The 24,550-nt window shown below is 44.1% G+C and overlaps 2 protein-coding genes across 3 annotated transcripts in view; both read left to right on the top strand.

Moving 5' to 3' along the window:
- The first annotated feature begins 209 nt into the window (after positions 1–209).
- LOC141003395 (uncharacterized) lies at positions 210–20,627 on the top strand. The gene is made up of 14 exons (XM_073474722.1): positions 210–314; positions 10,797–11,283; positions 11,423–11,587; positions 11,906–11,967; positions 13,293–13,395; positions 13,550–13,635; positions 14,118–14,218; positions 14,740–14,810; positions 15,175–15,282; positions 15,414–15,484; positions 15,575–15,692; positions 15,798–15,962; positions 16,831–16,926; positions 17,321–20,627. Exons 2-14 carry the CDS (start codon positions 10,963–10,965, stop codon positions 19,733–19,735), a joined length of 3,882 nt encoding a protein of 1,293 aa, XP_073330823.1. The 5' UTR covers positions 210–314; positions 10,797–10,962; the 3' UTR covers positions 19,736–20,627.
- Positions 20,628–21,492: 865 nt separating this feature from the next.
- The window catches only part of LOC141003141 (F-box/WD repeat-containing protein 7-like), a 28,463-nt gene continuing 25,405 nt past the window's right edge, over positions 21,493–24,550 (top strand). Inside the window, exons 1-3 of one of the 2 annotated variants that reach the window (XM_073474419.1) lie at positions 21,493–21,713; positions 23,328–23,824; positions 23,891–24,013. In XM_073474419.1, coding sequence (XP_073330520.1) covers positions 23,375–23,824; positions 23,891–24,013 — 573 coding nt within the window. In that variant the 5' untranslated portion in view covers positions 21,493–21,713; positions 23,328–23,374. Of the gene's footprint in view, positions 21,714–23,327; positions 23,825–23,890; positions 24,014–24,550 lie in introns of those variants that run through there. The other variant, XM_073474418.1, reaches the window with a different exon arrangement.

The following is a 24,550-nucleotide window of genomic DNA, read 5'->3' as shown; positions in this document are numbered from 1 at the left end:
TCAGATATTCGTGTAACGCAGCAGGTGGGTGTGCACGAGAGAAAGCGCTTTCCCTTCCACCTGAGTGATCACGCATGCGCAGGCTGCTCTCTCATTCTCTCTCACTCTCTCACTCTCTCTCCCGCACGCACCCGCACGCACCCGCAGCCGGAGCCAGTGTCGGTCGACCTCTCAGCGCGCGCTGCCTGTGGATGCTCGCCGGAGTCAAACGGGACCCGTGAAATCTTGTTTTTCTGTTAAATTGGACATTTTCACACGGAGGTTCCGCGCTGGAGCGTCCGCGCTGCTGGAGCCGCTCTGTCCGGTGAGTGCAGGTGAGAATCAGAACCGACAGTTGGATCTTTTTGAGCCCTGTTGATCTCACTGTGGCAGTCAGATCACGTTAGAGCTGATCGGAGCTACCTCCGCTGGCTCACAGCCTATTAAACACGGTGACACTTCACCCCAACCAGACTCCATTCAAATTTCAACAACATCTCGGACTGAGCCTACAGCCGGACTCTGTAATGTCCCTTTAGTGGTTTATACTGTGATGTCCAGCCTGTATAATAATTCGGCAGAGTGTATGTTACACTTTAACTAACGTCAAGGTGTTAAATCTTCTGTAATGTCTGATTACAGGTCTGTTTGTGGAGGTTTTAATGGTCTGGTGACACCTTCAGATCATTTTATCTCTGATAATAACACAGTGATATTTCTGGGATGAGTTCATTCAGTTTGACTCTATATGTTACATTAATATTCATCCAGTGGTCCTACATGGAGCTGTAGTACTGTGTCGTGTACTCTCCTGTGGTATTCCTACAATATTCATAGTATTTTGTGTGTTTCTGTCTCATGATAACGAGTGTGTGTTGAGTCTTTGCTGCTCAGACTCTGGTTTATTGTTTATTATCCTCTATAATATCCAGCAGTGATGTAAAGTTTGTCTGTGGCGACTTTTTACTGACTTAAGGTGTTTTAATTTGATGTAGTGTCGCTGTGATACTCTTAAAGTAATCTGTCACATAACCTGGTGATTATAGATATGGATGTGTTTTGGTTATTTAAAGTGACTCTATGAGCCGTAAAGTGCTTTATGTCCTGTGGTGTCTCCTGTTTAATGCGTCATTAGGTCTCAGTAGGGACATTTATCAGTTTCTGTGGCACTTTATTCATTTATATATCTAAATTAGATGCAAACGATGCAATGTGTGCATAAAGTATAGGACTTATATTTTCTGTCTTTGTCCCTGGTTTGACTTTTTACGAATAAAACACATTAAACAATCTAATACAGGCGTAAAAACTAACAATAAAACAGACAAGCAGCCGCTAAACAGTGATTGAAACAACAATTAAGAATATATATATGTGTATATGTATATATATATATAAGGTTATAGATTTGCTTTAGTATTGACAGCTGTGAGATCAGTTCATGTTTTTACTTCTGATGGCAGTTTATTTCTTAATCTCTTGCCCTCTCACTGTTTCCACTGTGTCTCGAGCTGCAACTGAAGATTATTTAATCATCACGATGAAACACTTTGTGAAGAAGTTGTGAAAAATACTCAGACCAACACTTCAAAACCCAAAAACTCCTCATTTACTGTCAGAAATGACAAAGAAAAGCAGCAAATCCTCGACTTTAAGACGCTGGAACCAACAAACGTTTCACATTTCTGCTTGAAAAATGACTGAAACAATTAGTCGATTATCAAAATAGTCTGTATCAGCTCCATAGTGATTAATAGTTATTTGTCACGTCTCCAGTGACTTCAACCTTCACTGTGATCAAACACTTGCAACAGCACGTTCACACGGTTCAGACTGATGTTTTTCTACACTAATATTTAGCAGGTTTTCAGGCCTCAGGGTGTCAAAACTCACATGACGTGTGTCAACATTCAACTCAGACTCGCCTCCATGCAGGTCGCAGAAACAACTGTGTCATCTTCACTGAGAAAAGCACTGAAATAAAGTCGTTACGTAACTTCTTTAGCCTAATTTTACACATTGGGACGCTCCAACTCTTAAATGACCTGAGATTGAACAGCAGACATTAATGCTCCTGTCGAGGGTGTGTGTTGCTCAAGGGCACTTCAGAGGAGCAGATCGTCTGCTGAGGGATTAAACCCGTAACTTCTCTGCTTACAAAGTGTCTTCTCTTACTAATAAGCCCAAGTGTTTCCTCTTTCTTTGCCTGTTTGCAAGAGAGACTTCGTCTCACCAGACTCCATTCAGAAATCTATCAATTAAATCTTCTTGTGCTTCTCATTTGCACACATATACACTTTGTGCAATCTGACCTTTGACCTTTCTTGAATCACGATCGTCTGGTTAATTCTGCAGAAGTGAAATCCATCGAGCTGCTTTAATATTCAAAGCTTTTAAAAATAAAACAAAAAGCCCAAGTGTTTCTTCTTTCTTTGCCTGTTTGCAAGGGAGACGTAATCACACCAGACTCCATTCAGAAATCTATCAATTTAATATACTTGTGGTGCTCATTGGCTCATAAATACACTTTGTGCAGTTTGACCTTTGACCTGTGTTGAATCACGATCGTCTGGTTAATCCGGTGAAAGTGAAAGCGATCGAGCTGCTTTTGTAGCGTCTTTATCAGTCGCTCTGTGTTAATGTGTCAGTGAAACACCAGACACTTGTGTTTTCACACGCTGTTTGATCAGTAAGTCAGATTGTGAAGCGTTCTTCGTCTCGTCCTCGTGCAGGAGGAGTCAGACGTACACGTCGCTGCTCTGTGTGCAGCGTTTGATAGAAACATCTGTGTGCGGTTGTGTCTCCTGCTGGTTCCCCCCCCCCGGGGGCCTCGCAGCAGACTGTAGCCGGGCCCCGGTGCTCCCACAGCGGGGCGAGTGTGCCGCCTGAACCCCTGACCCGCCTGGAGCTCCGGCGAGGGGGGTGACATTTTAAGATCGAGGACGCTGTTTTGTCTTGTCTTTTTCGCTTTCCCGTCGCCATGGTAACCCCGGAGACGAGCCATGTAAAAGCACAGCAGTAAACGTCATCCTGCTCTCTCACTTCCTCTGCCGGAGCCACCGGAGATCATTTAAAACTGGATTTTTCTACTTTTTAACACTTTTTTTTTTTTTGACACGTCGGAGCAAAAAAACTGATCTGTTTTTTATGCTAATGTTGTTTGAAAAGGCACATCAGTGTGGGGGGTCCTCGCTTCACCCCCTCATCACCATCACAACACACACACACACACATGTTTACCGTTGTTTGTCTGGTAAATAAGACAGAGGCCTTCTCCTCCTCCAGGAGTTTTACTGGGGTTTCCAGGGTGACTCGGTCTGTTGTATCCACCACCTGTGATCCTGGATAGTTTTTGGAAACACTTTAAATTGTCTCTGGAAATAATTTGGAGATAATTTCCAAGCCTGAAAGATTAGAAGACAGATACTGTGATCGCAACAGTCTTGATTTTGGTGTGAAGGGTCATTTTCACGGAAAACCTGAGAGTCAGAAACTGCAATTCTGATCATATTTGGATTAATTCTTCAGCCCACATGATTTCTCAGATAGTCGCTGGTGATTTCAGGGTATAATATGTGGAGGACGACAACCAACAGAGAGCTTTGTTTCTCGAAAAATGCACTTTATCAGCCGAACACAAACAAACGACTGCATAGATCGACTACAAGGACTCAAAGAGAGGCAGCGTACCCGACCTTCATCACCGTGTGGTTAACAGTGTAAAAGTTGTAGTTTGTTAAGGTTTAGGCACCAAAACTACTGAGTTAGGTTTAGGAAAAGATCCTGGTTTGAGTTAAGATACATACGTTTTTATGTAAAAGAAAAGAGAGATATCTTATCACAACGTTACAATGGCATGAATCTTAGGAAGAGTTGCAGCAGTATGAGATTTTGAAGATACAGTTTCTCTGTGTTACATAACTGTCATGATGATGATGATTGTTATAATTAGAGTAATCCTAAAATGAATGAAAACAGACATGTTTTTTGTTGTTTTTTTGTTTTTGACAGACATGAAACTTGATAAAGTCTTGATATAGATGTATATATTTTAATAACACTAACAGAGCAGATATACCAGGTGTAATCTGAAAACGTAACGATGCAACCCTAGTTTTAGGTGGTTTCTGTTGAGGTTCTGGGTCAGTTCTGTAACTAGTTTCGGGCTGATTTCTAGCTTGTGTTCATGAATACGTTAAAGTCTTTGGTATTTTCTGAAGAGCTCATTTCTTTCTTGGTTTTCTGTTGTGGTGGTTTCTGGACAGCATCTGGATTATTTCTGGGATGCATCATTTAGAAGTTAAAGTTTGACTAAATCTGAATTGAATTTTGTAGCTTTCTGCGTCTGCAACGCTTCCTGGATGTTTTCAGGAGCGTTGCTGTGCTCGTCTGCAGTCGTTCTCTCGTCGGCTGTATACTCTCTGTATATATCCTCCACATTCAGTCAGCTGACCTGCTGTAATCCTCAGACTGAGGCGTTCTGCGACCCGTCACCGCTGCAGAAAGTGTGGGAGCTAATCTGCAGACTGCTGAGCAACAAGCAGCCTGTAAACCTGCACAAATCACAAGAGAGGCCAGGACATAGATAAATAAATAAATATAAAGCCGCTGCTGTGACTCATACTGTATGTTTCTGTCTGCAGCTTCATCAACAGCTTCACCGCGATGCTGTCAGGTTGTTTCCTCACTGACGAGGTGTGACAGACGTTGGAGTAATAACGTGTTTCTTTCTCCCCCTGACGGCTGTAACTGAAGCTTTTTAACACTTTCAGTCTGTTTCCTGTCGTACAGAGTCACAAGTTTTATGTTTGCAGTTTGTTTAAATAATCAGGAGAATAAAACCTGGTTCGTTTTCACAGCTGACGGAAAGAAAAAGGAGGTTTCAGTTAAAGTATGTGTGTCTCCTGACACAGTTAAGCAGCAGTGTGAACGCTCACCTGCAGGAACGTCATCCACAGACGTGACGGTGACGGAGGATCTGCGCCGCTCTCCGTCCGCAGGCCTTCGTCTCAGGCTGGAAACTATCTGACTCGACCTCAGCGTCGACCACCGAGGATTAGCCTCGACGCTCCGAGTGTCTCGTCCGTCCTCTTTCCCTCAGCTAACCGGCACTTAGTCTGTCCCGTCTCACCCATTTGGATCTGGAGTTTCATTTGGGAGTCGCTTTTTCCGTCGAGTCACCGGAGAAAAACTTCAGCTCTGAAATCACAGCTGCTGCCTTCTGGACGCTGCTGTCAGTAATTAATCGATGGTGGTGACGGTGGTTTTGAATGTTTCAGCCTCTTTGCATCATCAGTGTTTCTGCTCCAGGCAGCTTTTTCGTTGAAGACGTGACATCGTGTACGTCCGCTCCCTGGACACTGTCCACCAGCAGCTCTTTGCTCTTGTTGAGCTGAGTTGGAGGTGATTTCAGTGACACACACCTGTCGACCGCTGAGTCCTGCGAAACCTTCTGCAGGTGACGCTGGTGAGCTGTGGCCCAGAGGAGAGTGTCGTCTTCGTAGAAAACGTGCTGTGATGGAGCCGCACCGTCTTGTATCAGATATTATGACAGACATGTGATTCATGATTAGTACGAATGATCAGTTTTGCATCACAGTTTTCATTTTTTACTGAAACAAACTATTTAAAGTGGAGATAACACACGTTCTCACTCTGACCCACGGCTGCTTATGACGTTAAAACTGTTTTAATACTCATTTTGGGCACCAGAACCATTTTCACTGTCTCCTCTCTCTGATGTGTTGCAGTAGTCATGCGTTCACACACACACAGTATTTTTAAAGGCTTTTAATCTAAATCTCAGCTTCATTAAAATGTTTTTATTCTCAAAAACGCTTCGTCTTTGTGGACAAAACTGTGTGAAAGTTATGAAGTTACAGATCGTGTTGTCGTCCATCTTCCAGACGATCTTTGTTTCATTAATCAGCTCTCGTATAATTAGAACGTGTCACATGGTGTGAGTCACTGCGCCGAGTGACTCATCCTCAGTCCTGTGTGTGTGTGTGTGTGTGTGTGTGTGTGTGTGTGTGTGTGTGCGTGTGTGTGTGTGTCAGAGGAGAGGTCAGATGAATTTGTAGTGTAAATATTTGTCAGTTTATTATTTCTCAAACAGGTTTGTGGTGACTTTTGTCCTTTGTCCGTGTGTGTGTGTGTGTGTGTGTGTGTTGTACTGTACACTTTCACCGGCAGCCATGTTGGCTTTTTTCCGCCCAGCTCCACGACCGTTGCTATAGCAACCAGAGACCACCCTAACCCTAACGTGGAGGTCCCTTCAACGAGAAGTTACCGGACAGTGCAAATTAGTTGTGAATAGTTGTACAAGGGCCGCGTGTGGTCAAATATCTGGTGTCACGACATGTATGACGATATTTTGTGATTATTTTTAAATCAACTTGTAGGAAAACTGTTAAAATAAGTGAGAACAGTCGGATACAATTATAATTTTTTTTAAATATGACGGTTACCTGCTGGTTTCTTTAGGTGAACCATTTAAGAAAATGAAAACTTGCATCAGTAACTGCCACAAATCTTTGCATGTAAACTATTAATTAAAAATCAATAGTAAAGAGTGTTGATATTGTGTTACATGCCTAGATAGCACTTCAGTACTGGGTGGTAGATCTTTAATTAAACGTTTACAGATTAGGATGAGGGTCCTCTTCTGTAAATGTTGATTTAAATATGGTTTTGTATCAATAAGTGCAAAGTTTTTAAAGAGTTGGTGTATCAGTTAAGAAGCTGTTGGGACATTTTCCAGCCTGATTAAGGTGGAAAAATGACGTATTTTAAGCCAAAACATGATGTTTTTCGAACTGTAACCAAGTGGTTTCTGTGCCTAAACCCAACCAGAGCGTGAACACAGCAAACGTGTCCAAATATAAATCAATACCTTCATATAAAACATGTATGATGTCTCCCGTTGGATCCATTTTAACTCCATGATCTCGAGCCGATCAGCTGAATCCAGACTTCTGATGAACCTGTGGAGGAAACGTGGACGTGTCTTCATGGAGATCATTGGACAGCGTGCTGAAAACATCCAGCCTGGAGACAAACACAGTAATCCTGTTGGACCAGCTCTGAGCTTATTATCCGCCAACACAGCGCTCTCTGATTGTTCCTCTACAACCAAGACGCTCAGCTGACAGCTGATAAATGTAAAGCCTGACGTGGGAGAAGGCGGACAGTTTGTCAGGATAATCATTAGAGGAGGACAAAACATGAGGAGGAGGTGATTCTTCACGGTGGATCAGAGGTTTTTCATGCACTGTCACTGTCAGTTACTCATCCAGCTGCCTCCCTGTGTGTGTGTCGGTATCGAGGTCAGGGCCCTCGTCGTGGGAATGTGGAGCGAAGGCAGCGCTGGATGTATGGACGGATCATAATTGGGTCGGCTCAGAGGAGCCTTCTCTCTCGCTGGTTTGTTGGTTTCGGCAGCTCGGGAGAATTACGCTGTCGCTGCACATTTCCCAGCATGCATCTGAAACTGAGCCACAGCACCAGCCTCCATCACTGTGCGGCCTCAAGGTGTCGTCTGCAGAGTCCGGAGCTGATGTGAGAACTGTGGAGCTGCTGGTTAATCAGAGCTGTGTGTCAGTGGTCACTGGGGGAGGAGCCGGTTCTAGTAGTACTAGTTACTAGTCAGTAGTAGTTAGTAATACTGAGTACTAGTTATCACTAGTTACTAGTAGTTAGTACTAGGTAGTGGTGGTGGTTGTTAGTAGTAGTTAGTGGTAGTACTAGTGGTTAGTAGTGGTCAGTAGTAGTAGTAGTTGTAGTAGCAGTAGTTACAGTAGTAGTAACAGTAGTAACAGTAGTAGTAGTTACAGTAGTAGTTACAGTAGTAGTAGTAGTTAGTAGTAGTAGCAGTAGTAGTAGTAGTAGTAGTAATTACAGTAGTAGTAGTAGCAGTAGTAGTAGTAGTAGTAATTACAGTAGTAGTAGTAGTAGTAGTTAGTAGTAGTAGTTACGGTAGTAGTAGCAGTAGTTACAGTAGTAATAGTAGTTAGTAGTAGTAGTAGTAGTAATAGTAGTTAGTAGTAGTAGTAGTAGTAATAGTAGTTAGTAGTAGTTACAGTAGTAGTAGTAGTAGTAGTAGTAGTAGTTAGTAGTAGTTACAGTAGTAGTAGTAGTAGTAGTTACAGTAGTAGTAGTAGTTACAGTAGTAGTAATAGTAGTTAGTAGCAGTAGTTAGTAGTAGTTACAGTAATAGTAGTTAGTGGTAGTACTAGTGGTTAGTAGTAATAGTAGTAGTAGTAGTAGTAGTAGTTACAGTAGTAGTAGTAGTAATAGTAGTTAGTAGTAGTTACAGTAGTAGTAGTAGTAGTAGTAATTACAGTAGTAGTAGTAGTAGTTAGTAGTAGTAGTAGTAGTAGTAGTAGTTAGTAGTAGTAGTAGTAGTTAGTAGTAGTAGTAGTAGTTAGTAGTAGTAGTAGTAATAGTAGTTAGTAGTAGTTACAGTAGTAGTAGTAGTAGTAGTAATTACAGTAGTAGTAGTAGTAGTTAGTAGTAGTAGTAGTAGTAGTAGTAGTTAGTAGTAGTAGTAGTAGTAGTAGTAGTTAGTAGTAGTAGTAGTAGTTAGTAGTAGTAGTAGTAGTTAGTAGTAGTTAGTAGTAGTAGTAGCAGTAGTGATAAAAAGTTGTACAAACTCAGTTCATCCTCAGTTCTCTCTCTGACTCCTCAACAAACCCACGACCTCGTTAACGAACCAGAACCACTCGTGTGAACCGGGTCAGCAGTTTTGTCCCTGGTCTATTTTTAAATTCCGAGTCGCGTGATTGGATGGTGTCAATGATGTCACGGTCACGCCAGTTAAATACCCCTGAAAGAGAGCGAGAGGGCGAGAGAGAGAGAGAGGGTGAGTCATCTGAACCTGTTGTGTTCATGGAGCCTTTGAAGATGAAACAACAAGACGGAGATAAATGAACGAAACACATGAGGAAATATCCAGGAGGAAGTGACTCTGATTAATATTAATAGTCTGACACACACACACACACACACAGTGACCCCGATTTTGTTGTCTGCCAAGTAAACAAACCATCATTGTTTGTGACCCGGTCTGTTACCACGGCGATCAGTAGCACTCTGACCGGTTGCCACGGTAGCGCATGGCATCTGAAACACACACACACACACAAACACACACACACACACACACACACACAGATAGTCATCTCTTGCATTTTTTCTCTAGAGGGGACAGAATGATGCACCAAACTCCATGACAAATTCTCATATTTTTGTGTTTTCTTCTGTTTTTGAGCAAATGCATCGAACCTGTAAAATGACTTCAGACAGTTTCAAAAGTATTAACATGTGCTAGTGAATTCAGCTCTACAGAGGCATTAAAAATATATATATATATTAATGGAAAGACAGATGAGGAGCTCAATCCTGCTGCTTGCTACCAAAGTTGTTTTTAAAAACTAAAACTAGAAAAAAAAGATACTTTCTAGTTTATTAAGCATTTTGTTTATTTACAAGGTGAAAGGAAGATTTTTTGTTTGAAAACACTTTCTTTTTCAACTGAATGCTTATTAGAAATGTTATTTTAACATATTTAGAGATGAGCTGTACAACTAACGATTACTTTCATTTACGCTTAATCTAATTTCACATTCTATAGATTTATCATTTGATCAAAAAAAAAGTGACACCATCATGAGTTCAAGGAAATCTGATGTGACATTTAAACTTACCACTTTTAAACTACAAATATAAAGAAAAAACTACGTAAAAATATAATCTACTGAAGAATACAACTAACAAAACTCAAAATTTTACTGATGTAACAGCTGTTTTTATGGATCAGATATGTGCCGGATTTATCATCAGCTCAATAGATTTAAAATCAGTGTTGAATCATGTCGGAGTAATCGATTACTTTTGCTCATTAGCGAGGCATCCTTAAATTAATACAATTTTAAATGGAGTTTGGTTGCGACATTCTTTCCCTAAAATAAACAAGTGGATCAGCAGAAAAACAGGTCAGGACTAAAAATGTGTTACAGCAGCAACCCAGTTCTACACACACACACACACACACACACACACACACACACACACACACACACACACACACACACACACACACACACACACACATTGTTAGCATGATTATGTTGGAGGTTTGATGGAAGAAGTCAGGCGATCAGAGATGTGAGATTAAGTTATGTAACAGTCTTACACACACACAGTCATCTTTAATTCATCAGCAGGAAGTGTGTGACTCTGTCGACATGTATCCAGAACTTCACACAGGGGGATCACCCCGTGTGTGTGTGCGTGTGTGTGTGTGTTAATAATTTAGCAGTGCAGGGATTCAGTCCCCGTGCGATGTGAGCCGAGTTTGGACTTCTTGGTTCAGGTCTGCGTGTGCAGGAGAGCAGCTGAACTCTCCAGTAATAACTGTTCACAGGCAGCACGCCTACGAAGAGCAGGTGGTTTCACACTCAGGTGAGGCTGGTGGTGTTTGAGGAGAAGGTGTGAATGGTGTGTGTGTGCGTGTGTGTGTGTGTGTGTGTGTGTGTGTGTGTGTGACGAGGACGATGATGAAGACCCTTCAGGCCCGGAGCTGTTTGATCGCTCAGAGAAAACAAACATATCGAGTTTCAGCGGAGAAAAGTGTCGACAGCAAAACACACAAACATGACACGAGAGTCAACATTACATAAAGTTATTAATGTGTCGTTAACAGTCATTTAATTACACATTTACACACACACAGGATTGTTCGTGTGCCAGCTGGAGTCCCAGAGATCATGTCCACGGACTAGTCCTTTAAGTACAAACTTTTTCTCATATCGCTGCAGCTCCTCTCATCTTCTGACCTTCGACCCTTCGACGACCTCCGATGTTCCTGAAGCGATGACCCACCTTCATCATCCTCACCACACCCCTCACCATGGTCACCCGTCAGCCCGGTGACCGACCCGACCGCCGCCAAACCCTCCGCCTCCCACCCAGTCGGCCGCGGGGATGCACGTGATGGGCAGCGTCTCCCCGGCCAATGAGAGAGAGGGCTTCTCCCTCCAGGAGGAGGGCGTGGCTGTTGCCGTGCCGACGTCTCCTCCTCGTCATCCATCGGGATTTTCTGATATTGAGGGAAACCTGACGAGACGGTCACCTCCCTCTGCTCCCCCTCCTCCTCCTCCTCCGCCTCCTCCTCCTCCTCTTCTTCCTCCTCCTCCTCCTCCTCCCATGCCGCCCCTGCTTCCAGGGCTAGGAAACCCCGGGGGAGGCCTGAGGAAGAAGAAGAGGGTGAGGAGTTTCTTCTGGAAGACGATACCAGAGGATCAGGTGAGTCCCAGCTCACAGTAACAGAGTCGCCTTCATATTAGATTATGGATCTGTATTTACGTGTGTGTGTGTGTGTGTGTGTGTGTGTGTGTGTGTGTGTGTGTGTGTGTGTGTGTGTGTGTTAACGTGTGTGTCTCAGGTGAAGGGGCGGGCCAACCTGTGGACTCAGGGCCGAGTGCAGCAGCAGTACCAGATCGACGTCCGCACCATCGAGGAGCTGTTCGGTCAGAACGACTGTCAGTCAAAGTCCACGCCCGCCAGAGGAGAGAAGAGCAGGAGCTCGTTCAGAGAGACCAAAGAGGAGGTGTGTGTGTGTGTGTGTGTGTGTGTGTGCACGCGTGTGTGTGTGTGTGTGTGTGCACGTGTGTGTGTGTGTGTGTGTGTGTTTGGTGCAGGGTGGCGTCCTCTGTCTATTTGTTGAAGGTGTGTGTGGACAGTTTCCACCTGGGCTCTGACCTCACCTCCCTCTTTCTCTCTCTCTCCTTCTCTCTCTCTCTATGTCTCTCTCTCTCCCTCTCTCTCTCTCTCTCTCTCTATGTCTCTCTCTCTCCCTCTCTCTCTCTCTCTCTCTCTCTCTCTCTCTCTCTCTCTCTCCCTCTCTCTCTCTATGTCTCTCTACCAGGTCTCCATTCTGGACGCTAAGCGAGGGATGAACATCGGCATTTTCCTCAAACAGTTTAAGAGGTATTATTTTGTGACACATCTGCTGAGATTGTGGATTCAGATCTAATATCTCCTCTCTGACCCGGGTTAACAGTCTGACAGGGTGTGTGTGTGGGTGTGTGTGTGTGGGTGTGTGGGATGGCGTGATGTGTCTCCTCGCCCTCATCCAGGGGTGTTATGGGTAAACAGATGTGGCAATGCTGGCATGGCGTGTGACATCAGAGGAGGTGAACAGGTCCAATCAGCCCAGGAGCCCGTCTGTGTGTTCACCTGCAAGATGACACCGAACAATATAACTAACAACTTACATTATATTGTACTCGATACAGCCAGAAGTATATAAATATATACAAGTATATATAAGAATGACAAATAAATACAAAAGGATGCAAAAAAACACAGACACAAAACAACCACAAAGTTAAACACAGAACTACCACAAAGAGACATAAAAACAACTTCAAAGAGACACAAAATGACTACAAAGACAAAAAATAACCACAGAGACACACAACAACTGCAAGACACAAAACAACTACAAAGACACACACAACAACTTCAAACAGACACAAAACAACTACAAAGAGACAGAAAACAACTACATAGAGACACAAAAGAACTACAAAGAGACAGAAAACAACTACATAGAGACACAAAACAACTACAAAGAGACAGAAAACAACTACATAGAGACACAAAACAACTACAAAGAGACACACAACTAAAGATGCTAAATGAGCTCAAACAACACGGCTCATTGTTTTATAATCCGTCCATATTACCTCAAGACAACTGTCATCTCTGCTGCACAAAACATTTTGAATACATTCATTTAAAAAAGAAGCTGAAATGATCCAACATGGCCGCCACAACATTGAGTTGACTGTCAGACTTCACAGTCAGTGTCTGACCACACAGACCGGGACAGAAGCAGAGTGACAGCCATAAACTGCAGAGGTGTCCTGAACGTGTTGATGTGATGTGATGTAATCGTGTTGACGGCATCAACATGTTCAGACTGAGTGCTTTCCAAACACTCTGACAGACATACAGGCATGAGGGAGACGCAGAGAGAGACGCAGAGAGACGGACGTGTCTGAAGTACAAACAGCCACAGAACTGAGCGTCTCATAAACCACCTATATATAACAGGACGGTCTGCGGACGCAGTCGTGATGAAACGTTTTGTTCTGTCTGAACTCAAAAACACAAAGATATTCACTCTAAAACAGAGAACTTCACTCAGCCAGTTGCTTACAATGATTAATTAACTATCAAACATATGATGCTAATCAATTTAGCACTATCGGTGAGTAATCAGGCTGTTAATTGACTTCCTCCTCCAGGGCCAATCAGGCGATAGTAGACGACATTCACCATGGCAACAGTGAGCCTTACGGGGCGGAGCCTCTGAGAGAGCTGCTGAAACTGCTGCCGGAGACAGAGGAGGTGACACACACGCACACGCACACACACACACACACGCACACACACACACACACACACACACACACACACACACACACACACACACACACCACTCACACACACGCACGCACACAGTGACATCGTCATGTATCTTCATGTGTTTTCTCTCCTGCAGGTGAAGAAGCTGAGGTCGTACCGAGGCGACGTCTCTAAGCTCTCACTGGCCGATTCCTTCGTGTACCTGCTGATCCAGCTCCCCAGGTGAGAGGTCGCGCTCACCTTTGACCTTTGACCTTTGACCCTAAAGATATTACCATAGTTTGATTGATTATGTATTTGGTGTCCTGCTCTGTGGCCACCGAGGTCGTCTCTGGTGCTCTGCCTCCTCTCTGGCTTCGTTGAGACGTTGTGATTTCTCAATCTGCTGTTGTCGCGTCGCTCCCTGGAGGGCGAGCAGCCACTGTGTGAAGATAATGAGCATCCTAATAAAGACAAAGTCTTAAAAACAGACTGCCGAGGCTCCTCTAACAGAGCAAATGGAGCTTTAAGCTGACAGCAGATGGGACGTGAAGCTGGAGGGCTGATGGGAAAACATGTTTTCATCTGGAGACACATTAGTGACTAAACTGTAGTTCACATCATTATAGTTTATTTATTGTTTGACTTGATGACTCCACCTCTCCGTCCTCGTCCGTCCGTTTGTCCTGAGCTCTCAGACGATTCGTTCATCCCTCTGTCTGCAGTTACTCGGTCCGTATCGAGTCCATGCTGCTGAAGGAGGAGTTTCCTGCGGTGTGCGAGGCCATGAAGCGAGACATGAAGATCCTCCGTGCAGCCACCAAAGGTAAAAACATCAGAGCACAGATCATCTGCAGGACGACGCTGCTGTCAGTCCTGCGTCAGCAAAGTGGTGGCAAGAGATTTATTGTTGTTGTTGTTGCTGTTGTTGTTGTTGTTGTTGTTGTTTGTTTGGTACAAACGACTGATGCAAACTGAGACGTCATAAAACCCGAGACACTCACACACACGACACACACTCGCACCTGGACTATTTTTAGCAGTGTGTGTGTGAACTCGATAACGAACATGCTAACACTTTCACTGACACACACACGCACACACACACACACACACACACACACACACACACACACACACACACACACACACACACACACACACTCTGCTCCACACAGGGATTTTAGGCTTTCAAATCTTTTTATTGTTCGTGAAAATGTTTCTTTTCTGTTTCCACACGATGGTCTGAAGCAGCAGATGTCTGTGTGTTTGTCTGTTTGTGTACTGATGCAACTCAAACCTCCTCCTCCTCCTCCTCCTCCTCCTCCTCCTCCTCCTCCTCCTCAGAGTTGATGTGTTGTGAGGAGCTGCATGCTGTTCTCCACCTGGTGCTGCAGGCTGGAAACATCCTCAACGCTGTGAGTGGAAACAAACTGCTTCCATCAATAATTAGACAGAGAACAGAGGACAGAGGAGCACAGGCTGCTCAGCTCAGCCTTTCATTTCCCGACATGTTCACATGTTTGGTATCTTTTGAAACTTTAGGTCCTCTACTGTGATTTTAAATAAAGTTGTGTGTGTTTGAACCATTGCTGGCTGCCTGGTAAGAGTTTAAAATGGCCGAGCTGCAAGTTCAAAAGATTCAGATGAGTAAGAAAACAGCATCAGAACAGTTTATATAAGCTGATCGTGTGTTTAATAAAACCATAATCATATAATAATAGTGTGTGTGTGTGTGTGTGCGTGTGTGTGTGTGTGTGTGTGTGTGTGTGTGTGTTACAGGGAGGTTATGCAGGAAACGCGGTGGGTTTCAAGCTGTCGTCTCTTCTCTCTCTGGCCGACACGAAGGCCAACAAACCGGGCATGAACCTGCTGCACTTTGTCGCTCTGGTCAGTCACCTGTGTGTGTGTGTGTGTGTGTGTGTGTGTGTGTGTGTGTGTGTGTGTGTGTGTGTGTGTGTGTGTCCATGACATTGAGTAACGTGTTAAAAAAACAACAACTTCTTCTTCTTCTCCTTCAGGAAGCTCAGAAGAAAGACGGCAGGCTGTTGGAGTTTCCTGTGAAGCTGAGTCACGTTCAGCCTGCATCCAGGTCGGACTCCGCGTTCACACGTCAACACTTTAAATCAACACTACATTTCCCATCAGCCCCTGTCTCACCTCCTCTGATCTTTTTTTTTAGGATCTCCGTGGAGACGCTGGACGCCGAGCTGCAGTGGCTGACGTCTCGCACACGCTCAGTAGAGGAAAACGTCCAGAGAGACACGGAGCTGCTGCAGCAACTGGACGACTTCCTGCAGGTGACACACACACACACACACACACACACACACACACTAATTAATAAGTAATTTCAGCTGCTGTTTTGAACTGAACGTGGTGTTTGTGTGTTTGTGTGTTTTCAGCGGGCCACCTCGTCTCTGTGCTCGCTGCGCAGCAGTCGGCAGCAGCTGAAGAAAGAAGGCAGCGAGCTGATCGACTTCTTCTGTGAGGACAGAGAGACGTTCAGGCTGGACGACTGCTTCAGCATCTTCAACACCTTCTGCTGCAGGTTCACCGCTGCTGTCAAGGTAACCGACGATACAACACCGGGCACCAGGCGAAGTGTGAGGATCCAGTACTGATACCACACTGAGAGAATATTCTGTGTGTGTTGTTGTGTTGCATGTGTTGTGTTGTGTGCTTTGTTGTGTTGCATGTGTTGTGTTGTGTGCTTTGTTGTGTTGCATGTGTTTTGTATGGATCTCATGTATGACGTGTGTTTTTTGTGTTGCTTATTTGTTTTGTGTGTTGTTTTGAATTGTGTGTATGTCGTTTGTGTTTTGTCTGTACTGTGTTGTTCTGTGTGTATTATGTTGTTCTGTCTACTAATATACTGTATACATGACAATGTTATTACTACATTATGCATTTTTGTGTTAGCAGCAGTTATTTTTGACTGTTTCATATTATAATCATTAGTTTATTTTGGATTAATCTGCTTGGTTTGGTTTGGTTTGTAAAACCTCAAATAAAAGTGAGAGATGCTGCCAATTATCCTCAAATTAACACCTTCAGATGTCCCGTTCTGTCTAAACCTCAAAATGTTTCAGTTTACTGTCATCAAGACAAAGAACAGGAGCAATTTGTCACATTTGAGAAACATGTTTCAGGAATTTCTGCATGAAAAATGACTTAAACCACTGATATTATAATAATAATCAACTTTATTTATATGGCACTTTTCTTAACAAGGTTACAACATTCACAGTAAAAAAACAAACAAACCAGCAAATAAAAAAGCACCAAATAAAAGCAACACAGGGATCATGAAACATCAAAGTTTCCATCACCAGAACCAGGAGCAGCTTTCAGAACGCAGGCTTCTGCTGCCACCTGGTGCTCAAAGAGAGAGACGGCAGGTAGATAAAACTCCATCTGGTCTGTTTGTCTCTGCAGGAGAACATGGAGAGGGAGGCGAAGGAGGCAGCTCGTCGACGGCGGATTCAGGAGCTGGAGGAGCAGAAGAGGCACTCCTGGGCCGGCGGTGAGGAGGTAGGAGGACACTTTTTCATATTAACATTTGTCATAAGTGATAAGATCCATTCAGAGGTGGTCTGGGCCACACTGAAGGACTGTCCACTCAACTAACGTCCTCTGTGAAAGAAGAAAAAGAAGAAGAAGAAGAAGAAGAAGAAAGGCTCTCTTAACCTGCAGATGAGTTTCAACTGATCCAACTATTAAACTAGTAACCACCAGACTCCCTTAACAAACCATAACAGTTAACGTTATTGTGTGAGGAGAAACTTAAAAAAGAAAAAGTTTGAAGCAGCTACGACAAATTCTAAATCATTGGTGCTTTCTTGTAAATTCAGCATTAAACAAAAAACTGACACAAATATACACAAACTGCTCGACTAACAAATTACTTCTGTCTCTTCTGTTGTAGGTGGCAGGAGCGTTCGGGTTGCGCTGCAGCAGCGAGACGGACATGGCAGCTGTCATGTCGCGGCACGACGATGCCGGGCTGCTGATGGAGCTCCTCACCCCGAAGTCCCGCCCGCGATCACCCAATCCTCTTGGACGCTCTGGTAGTTTAAGACGCTCCAGGAACTCTCCATCCAGCTCGCCCTCTTTTGCTGCTGACCGCGAGCTGAGCACGCTCCTGGGGATGGCAACACTTGACCACAAAGTCACCCAGCAGCAAGGAAAAGGAGAGGCAAGGACAGCTTTTTTTTTTGCCTCGCCTGAACCTCAACATAGAAGTCCAGGGATCTCCCCTCAGACTCGACCGCAAAGTCCAAGGGTCAATACATGCAGCTTCTCCCAAAACCAGCAGCCTCAAGCGGGCCAGATGGCTCCGCAAACCCACCTTTCAACTCCCAAGAGTGCACAAAACCATACAACCGCCGCTTACCTCAGCTACGATGCTACCCAGACTCAATTAAACACCATCAACCCCACAAATGAAGTCACAGTCAAACCTACCTCTGATGCAAACCAGCAATACGACCACAACAACAATGGCAACGATCGACTTGCAGACAATCAAACTCAGTTTGGTTTGAGGAGGGATCTAACTACAGTAAACAATCCTGATTTTGATTTTAGTGGCTGCAGTGACGAGAAGTTTGAACGCAGCGCTGCTACGACAGGAAACATGTCTGTCGTTTTAGAGAAATGTACTCTGGTGCCTGAGCTGAAAGTGTTCGACAAGGTCTTGACGAGCCACGAGGAAGGTACTCGCACCAGTCGCCTCCGTGGGTATCACCAGGATGATGTGGTAGTTACAGATTTGGAAGAAGAGGCAGTCGACAAACCCCAAGACAGGACAGCGCAGAATATCTCCGCAGAGAAATCTGATGTGAAGGTTTCTGAGTCAAGCTCACAAAGAGAGGAAGAGGAGGTACGAGAGGAGAAGGTGGTGGTATGGTGTGTGACGGGAGTGTGCGAGGCAGCTGACGAGCTCACAGTATCAGACAACGAACATGCACATACTGAGGAGGATCAGTGTAGAAGTGACAATCAGGGAGGAAGCCAACATTCTTCCTCTGCCTCAGCCAATCGCAAGCCTTCAGAACCTCATCCAACCAATGAGAAGCCAGTGCCTGAACCCATCAGCAGCCAACCGGTGCCTGTCTCCCGCTGTGACGATCCATCACATCCTGCCTCCTCGCCCAGGTGGCACCCTGCAGAACCTCCATCAGCCAATGAAGGGCCTTCTCTCACAGCAGGTGCCTCTGAGGAAGCTGAAGAAACAGCCAATCAGGAGGAAGAAGCAAAGGGTTCCACCAATGAGAAGAGAGATGTGGAGACTGTCCCAGAACAATCAACAGATGACAGAAGCAGATGTGAAACTGCTTCCTGTGACACAACCAAGAAAAATACGGAAGATGCTTCTTCCACCGATGGAAAGATCGAACCGGTAACTTCCACCAAGAACCTCCCTACCTCCAGAACTCGATCCGCTGGGATGAAACCCACATCCACAAACAGCGCCTCAGCCGCCAACAAAAGCAAGCCTGTCCGCACCCTCACAAACTCCGAGAACCAGGGCATGAGGCGGGTCGTGCCCATCTCCAGAACCAGCCGAGGTGCTCCATCTCAGGGCAAACGTTCTGAGAAGCCTCCAGGTAACCACCGGGGCTCCTCTAACGGTCTCACCGCCCCCTCCCTCCGACGAGGAGATCGGCCCTCAACCGCTCCTTCATCCCGACGCTCCAGCATCATCAAGATACCCGACCCCAAGGACTCGAAAGACCAGAAGGTTTCAGGTACTCAGGCATCTGTCCGAGAGCAGAACCAGGACTTGCAAAGGAAGCCGTCCATCCGTAAGACCTTAATGAAACCCAAACCCCAGCCGGAGGAGAAGATGTGTCGCTCCACACTGAGGGCGCTCACTCAAGGAGGAGGAGGAGGAGGAGGAAGCAGCATCAGTGCCCCCGCGACACCTTTGCACAAAGCCACCACCCCTTCATCATCAGCGCTTCCAAGTTTCGCCCGAAGCACTGCCTCCTCCTCTTTTAGACGAACCAACACCACCCTCGCTCCTCCTGCTCCTTCCCATCCACCCCAGACTGGCTCCCCGAAATCCTCCCCCAGGACCACCACCACCTCCTCGCCTTTGATCCGAACAGGCTCATTGAGAGTCTCCTCCACCTCCAGATCCTCAGATCTACTTAACCCGTCCTCCTCCTCTTCCTCCCTGTCGAGGTCTCAGAGCATCAGGGCACCTCCTCGCTCACCTCTCCACGACTCGCTGGTTCCCCCTAAAGGCCACCGGCGGAATGACAGCGGCACCTTCTCGGATAAGTCATCTCACTCAAGGGACTCGGGCAAGTCCACCCGGCCGAGCTGGAGATAACAGAGGATATCTGAGGCTGCATTCCAACATGAAGTCCAAGAATGTTTCTCCCACGCCATTGTTTCTTCAGGAGAGGTGGAGTCAGAGGAGACGTTCCAATATGAAGTAAAGACTCCTGTTTATGAAGGAGGAAATTATGCATTCCTGAACAAAAATCTCAAGTTTAGCTGAAGAAATAAAGGAGGAAACATTTTTATAAGAAGCACAGACACTGTTTCAGTTGATAGGCTTCATTCCATTTATTTATCTCAGATGCATTTAAATTTAAACCACACGGCCGCATTCCAAGATAAAGAATAAACTCACAATCATGAGGAAGTTTTCATGACATGACGTTTTGCTTCTTGAGAAAGTAAAACACAATAATTAGTTTTTAAGGGAAATGAAGAAAGGAAGTAAATAAAAGTCTGCATCGACAAACGTGTAACAATATTTTCTAGCACTGTAATGTTTTATGGTAATTGACGTGACTGAATCGCAGCCGGGTGTTTTCCCGTCTCCTCCTGATTAAAATGACTTTATTTTATGACTTTTTGAATTTTGATTATGCACCTTTAACTTCACTAACCAAGCTGAGGAATCTCTGTACATCTGGCCTGATTCAATTAGAAAATCATATCATTATAATTATTATTGTATTTAAGAAACAATAGATTGTTAAATCATTGAAAATCATGAAAAAAAATAGAGTGATTAGTTTAGACGAAGAGATCTTTAAAGTGTCTCTGATTCAAACCAACAGTGTCTGACTCACTGGGAAAAGTCTGCAGTGCCAAGTTTGTTCATATGAAGATATTTGTATGTTTATGTATCTTTATTTATGTATTATGAAGTTAATATTTGATATATATCATCTATCTACTAATGAATAAAGTATTATTCATCAAACTCATCAACTGGACTTTGTTTCTCTCAACCAGAGCTCATTCACAAATACTTACAAAAATACTTTATGTTTAGTTTTAAGTACCTGATGTTAGCATGCTAAATTAAGATGGTAACATGATAAACCTTTTACCTACTAAACAGCATGTTAGCATGCTAATGTTTGAAGTTAGCTTGAAGCACAGTCAGAAATGTTGATGTTTTTATTAAAGTTTTGTTCTGAGAAAAATGACAAATAAAAACTTAAGAGAAACGTTTTTAATAATAATAATAGTAATGATAATAACTATTCACATGCATTAAACTTCTTGATATGTTACTGATCAATCAAGCTAACAAAGTTGAGCTCCTAGATCGTGAAAACGGTCGCAAAGTAATACTCGAGCTCGTTTTATAGATGATTGTAATGATTTAAAAAGTTAAAGTAATTTGTTTTTAGCTGCTGTTATTAAAAAAGAAAGGTAAAATCCACCAAACAACACAGAAATGAGCAGAACACAGAAAAAAACTAAGTATTTTGGGGGGTAAAATCAGGTTTTGAAGATTTGAAAACGGTAAGCAAACACTTATACTGTATTTTTTTATTGATTTACCGTTATTTTATGTACTTTTATTACATGTATCACGAATAAAATGTGTATTATTGTGTTAGGAGTTGATAATAATAAAGTACGTAAGTATTAATACATAAAATAAAACGGCATACCTTTGTTAAAAGTCATAAACCAAAGAAAATAAACAAATAAACTCAAATCAAATGAAGTTTTGTTTAACAACCGCAAAGGCGCGCGTAAACACGGCGCGTGACGTCATCAAGCCGCGCCAAACAAAGCTCCATGTGCAAAGAGCAGAAAACAACGGAGCGGAGGAAGTTTGAGTGTCTGAAGTTTGTGGTGGGAAAAGTACAAAAACACAAAGCTGGGGAGCTGAAGGCGAACACAAAGAAGCTGTGTTGGATTTTAAGCTAAAATATTAAAGAGCCTGTGAGATTTCAGACGAGACGAAGAAGAAATAAAAGAGAAGAAGAAGAAGAAATCCCGGCGTTTAAAGTTTAAAGAGCGGAGGAGCCGGAGGAGAAAGTGTGTTTTTAAAGGTAAATCTGCTTTATTTCACGACCTTTACGTTCAAAGTAAGAATGTTACAGACTGTTAATTATATTCTGTGTTGTACTGAAACAGATTTCTTCTAAATAACACAAAGATGGAGTTAAAAATCCTGAACTGAAGCGACAGGAGATGAAACAATACGCGAGTTAAATCCTGCAGGAAGTGTTTTAATGTAGATTGTTAACTCTCAGTGATGGAAACAATATGTAGCTCTTAATAAACAAACAGCCCAGCTAACAGTCGTCACATCGTTCAATTAAACTTTATTTACACACACAATGAATCACACAGAGGCCACTTCAGCACGTGTGACAGGATTTAATCAGAAAAACAAAACAACTGGCAGCTAATGAAAGATGAGAGATTATAAACAATCATCAGCATGTTGTCAGTCCCTCAGCTCCACTTCCTGTCCTCTCATGGAGGTGTCACTGTGTCTCTGATCCTCTCTGTCCTCCTCACATCATGAACCATCTGCCACAGCTGCTCACATCCCTTCAGACTGGACCTGATGGTTTCACGTGTTATTATAAAACTCTCTCTGCTTCCAGCACCTTTAAAGTCGAATAAAACCCTGTTGCAGGAGCTGAAGAGCCCCGATGCACCGAAACAACCAGACACAGGGACAGTTTCTTCTCACAGTCAGTCACGTCGTGTCAATGAACGCTCAAACATCTGCTGTACCACAGTGTTTAAAACACACTGATTTAACATGCACACATCATCCAACATCGTCAGATACGAACCTGCACGGCCGATAAAGACATCTACATACGTCTGTACTCATTTCATGTATGTACAAGTAATTATCACAGTACTGATTCAATATTTATTCATTTGCATTCATTTGTTTACAATTTACAGAAAAGCTTGACTCCCATATAAACCGTGAACGTTGTTGCTTTATGTTTATATTTATAAATACACTTACTTGCATGTGTATAATAGATGTTTTTAGCCGCATGTCCTAAAATTTGTTCTATAAAAAGTCAGATTCCTTGTGAAGTTGGTTCTGATTAGAGCTCATACAGTAGTGAAGGGATTAAAGTTAACTCTTCTTGACTTTTATTTTGGCGGGGCCGAGCGAAGGAGGATTTCACTGAAGTGTTTCATCTTTTACAAACTGCTGTGATCACAACAGTGATGACCTCTGTTATCAAAATGGGGTAAACAAGACCCGTCAGTAGTGAACTTGCACAAAACTGCACCAACAAAACCATTTTTCAAGCCTCGCTGATCAATATTCCTTTAATATAAATCATTAAACATGAACAGAGTCGCTCGCAGCGCTGAACCCACTGAGAATTATCACCAAAATGTGCAGCGCCTCAAACATTTTCAGCCTCCTTCAGCTCTTTGTTTCAGTTTTACGGTACATTAACTGTTCTGGTTCACTCTCTCCGCTTCACAGCCGGAGATTATCTCCCTCAGGGAGGAGGTGGAGGTCAGAAGAGAGAGAGAGGGACGACACAAGTACGACTCCTGATCAATGATCATCAGTGTAGATGATCTGCTGTTTGTAGCCATGACGACTCCAGTCGCTGTTGGTTTTATTATTATTCTCACTAACGTGTTGATGTTGATCTCTTGTTTCCTCTCAGGATGCGTCTTTGTGCCTCTGCTGTGTGAAGGACGATAGAGGGAGAAGATGGAGGAAGAGCATCGAGAGAGGAGGGAGGAGGAGGAGGAGAGGATAGATGGACAGGAGGAGACAGAAAGAGGAGAGAAGGACAGAACACTACAAACTCCATCCAGGAGGAGAGATGAAGAAGATGAAGAGGAGGAAGAGGAGGAGGAGGAGGAGGAGGAAAAGGAGATCGAATTGATGAAGGCAGGCGCCAAACACAAAGCACGAAATGATCTGATTGGTAGACACACTCCGATCTCCGCCTCCTCCTCCTTCACCTCCTCTCCTCTCCTCTCCAGAGGAAGAGGAGGAGGAGGAGGAGGCGAGGAGGATGGAGAGGAAGATGAGGTCAGAGTTGCCATAGTGACCATCGAGGACGAGTCCTGTCCGTCTGAGCCTTTTGGCACCGCCCACCTGGAGACGGCCAATCAGATCACACGGATAGAAGACGACAAAAAGGAGGTCAAAGGAGTGGAGGAGGAGGAGGAGGAGGAGAAGGATGAGGAGAAGGAGAAGGAGGAGGAGGAGGAGGAGGAGAAGGAGGAGGAGGAGGAGAAGGAGGATGAGGAGGCGGAGGATGCCAACAGTGATGGAGGAGAGGAGGAAGAGGAGGAGAGCACAGAGGTGACGTCACCACCGCTTCACCTGTCACCTGGTCAGGTAGGAACCTTCTACTTCCTGTTACTTTTACTCTATTACATTTGTCTGACGGCTTTAGTTACTTCACAGATCAGAATATTTCACACGTGTCTCCAGATTCTGAAGGACGAAGAGTTTGTTTCCTTCTTCTGCTCAAGAAACTCTTTAAAAAACATCTTAGATTATCTGGAAAAAGATGAAAACATTAAAAAAAATGCAGAAAAATGACACGTTCTCATTCTGCATTGAAAGAGCTCGACGCTCTGACGTCCTCTGACAGGATGATGATGGTGTCAGTGTGTGGATTCAGTCAGCAGGCGGCGCCGTTGCTCACTTAATCTCCTCACTGAGGCTCTTAACACACAGCACCTGGCTCAGTCATGCATCATGTGTCTGTGTGGCGTTCAGGTACCAGCCGGTGACATCAGCGTCTCTCTCACTGTGTGTGTGTGTGCGTGTGTGTGTGTGTGTGGCATTCAGGTGCCATTGTGTCTCCTGTTTGTCGTCTTTACAAACAAACTGAACACCAGCTGCTGCGTGTGGGAGGTCGAGTGTGTG

This window comes from Pagrus major, chromosome 10 (genome assembly GCF_040436345.1).
Source record: "Pagrus major chromosome 10, Pma_NU_1.0".
Classification (NCBI taxonomy): domain Eukaryota; kingdom Metazoa; phylum Chordata; class Actinopteri; order Spariformes; family Sparidae; genus Pagrus; species Pagrus major.
The sequence above is the reverse complement of the archived record's forward strand: the minus strand, read 5'-3'. Positions and strand labels throughout refer to the sequence as shown.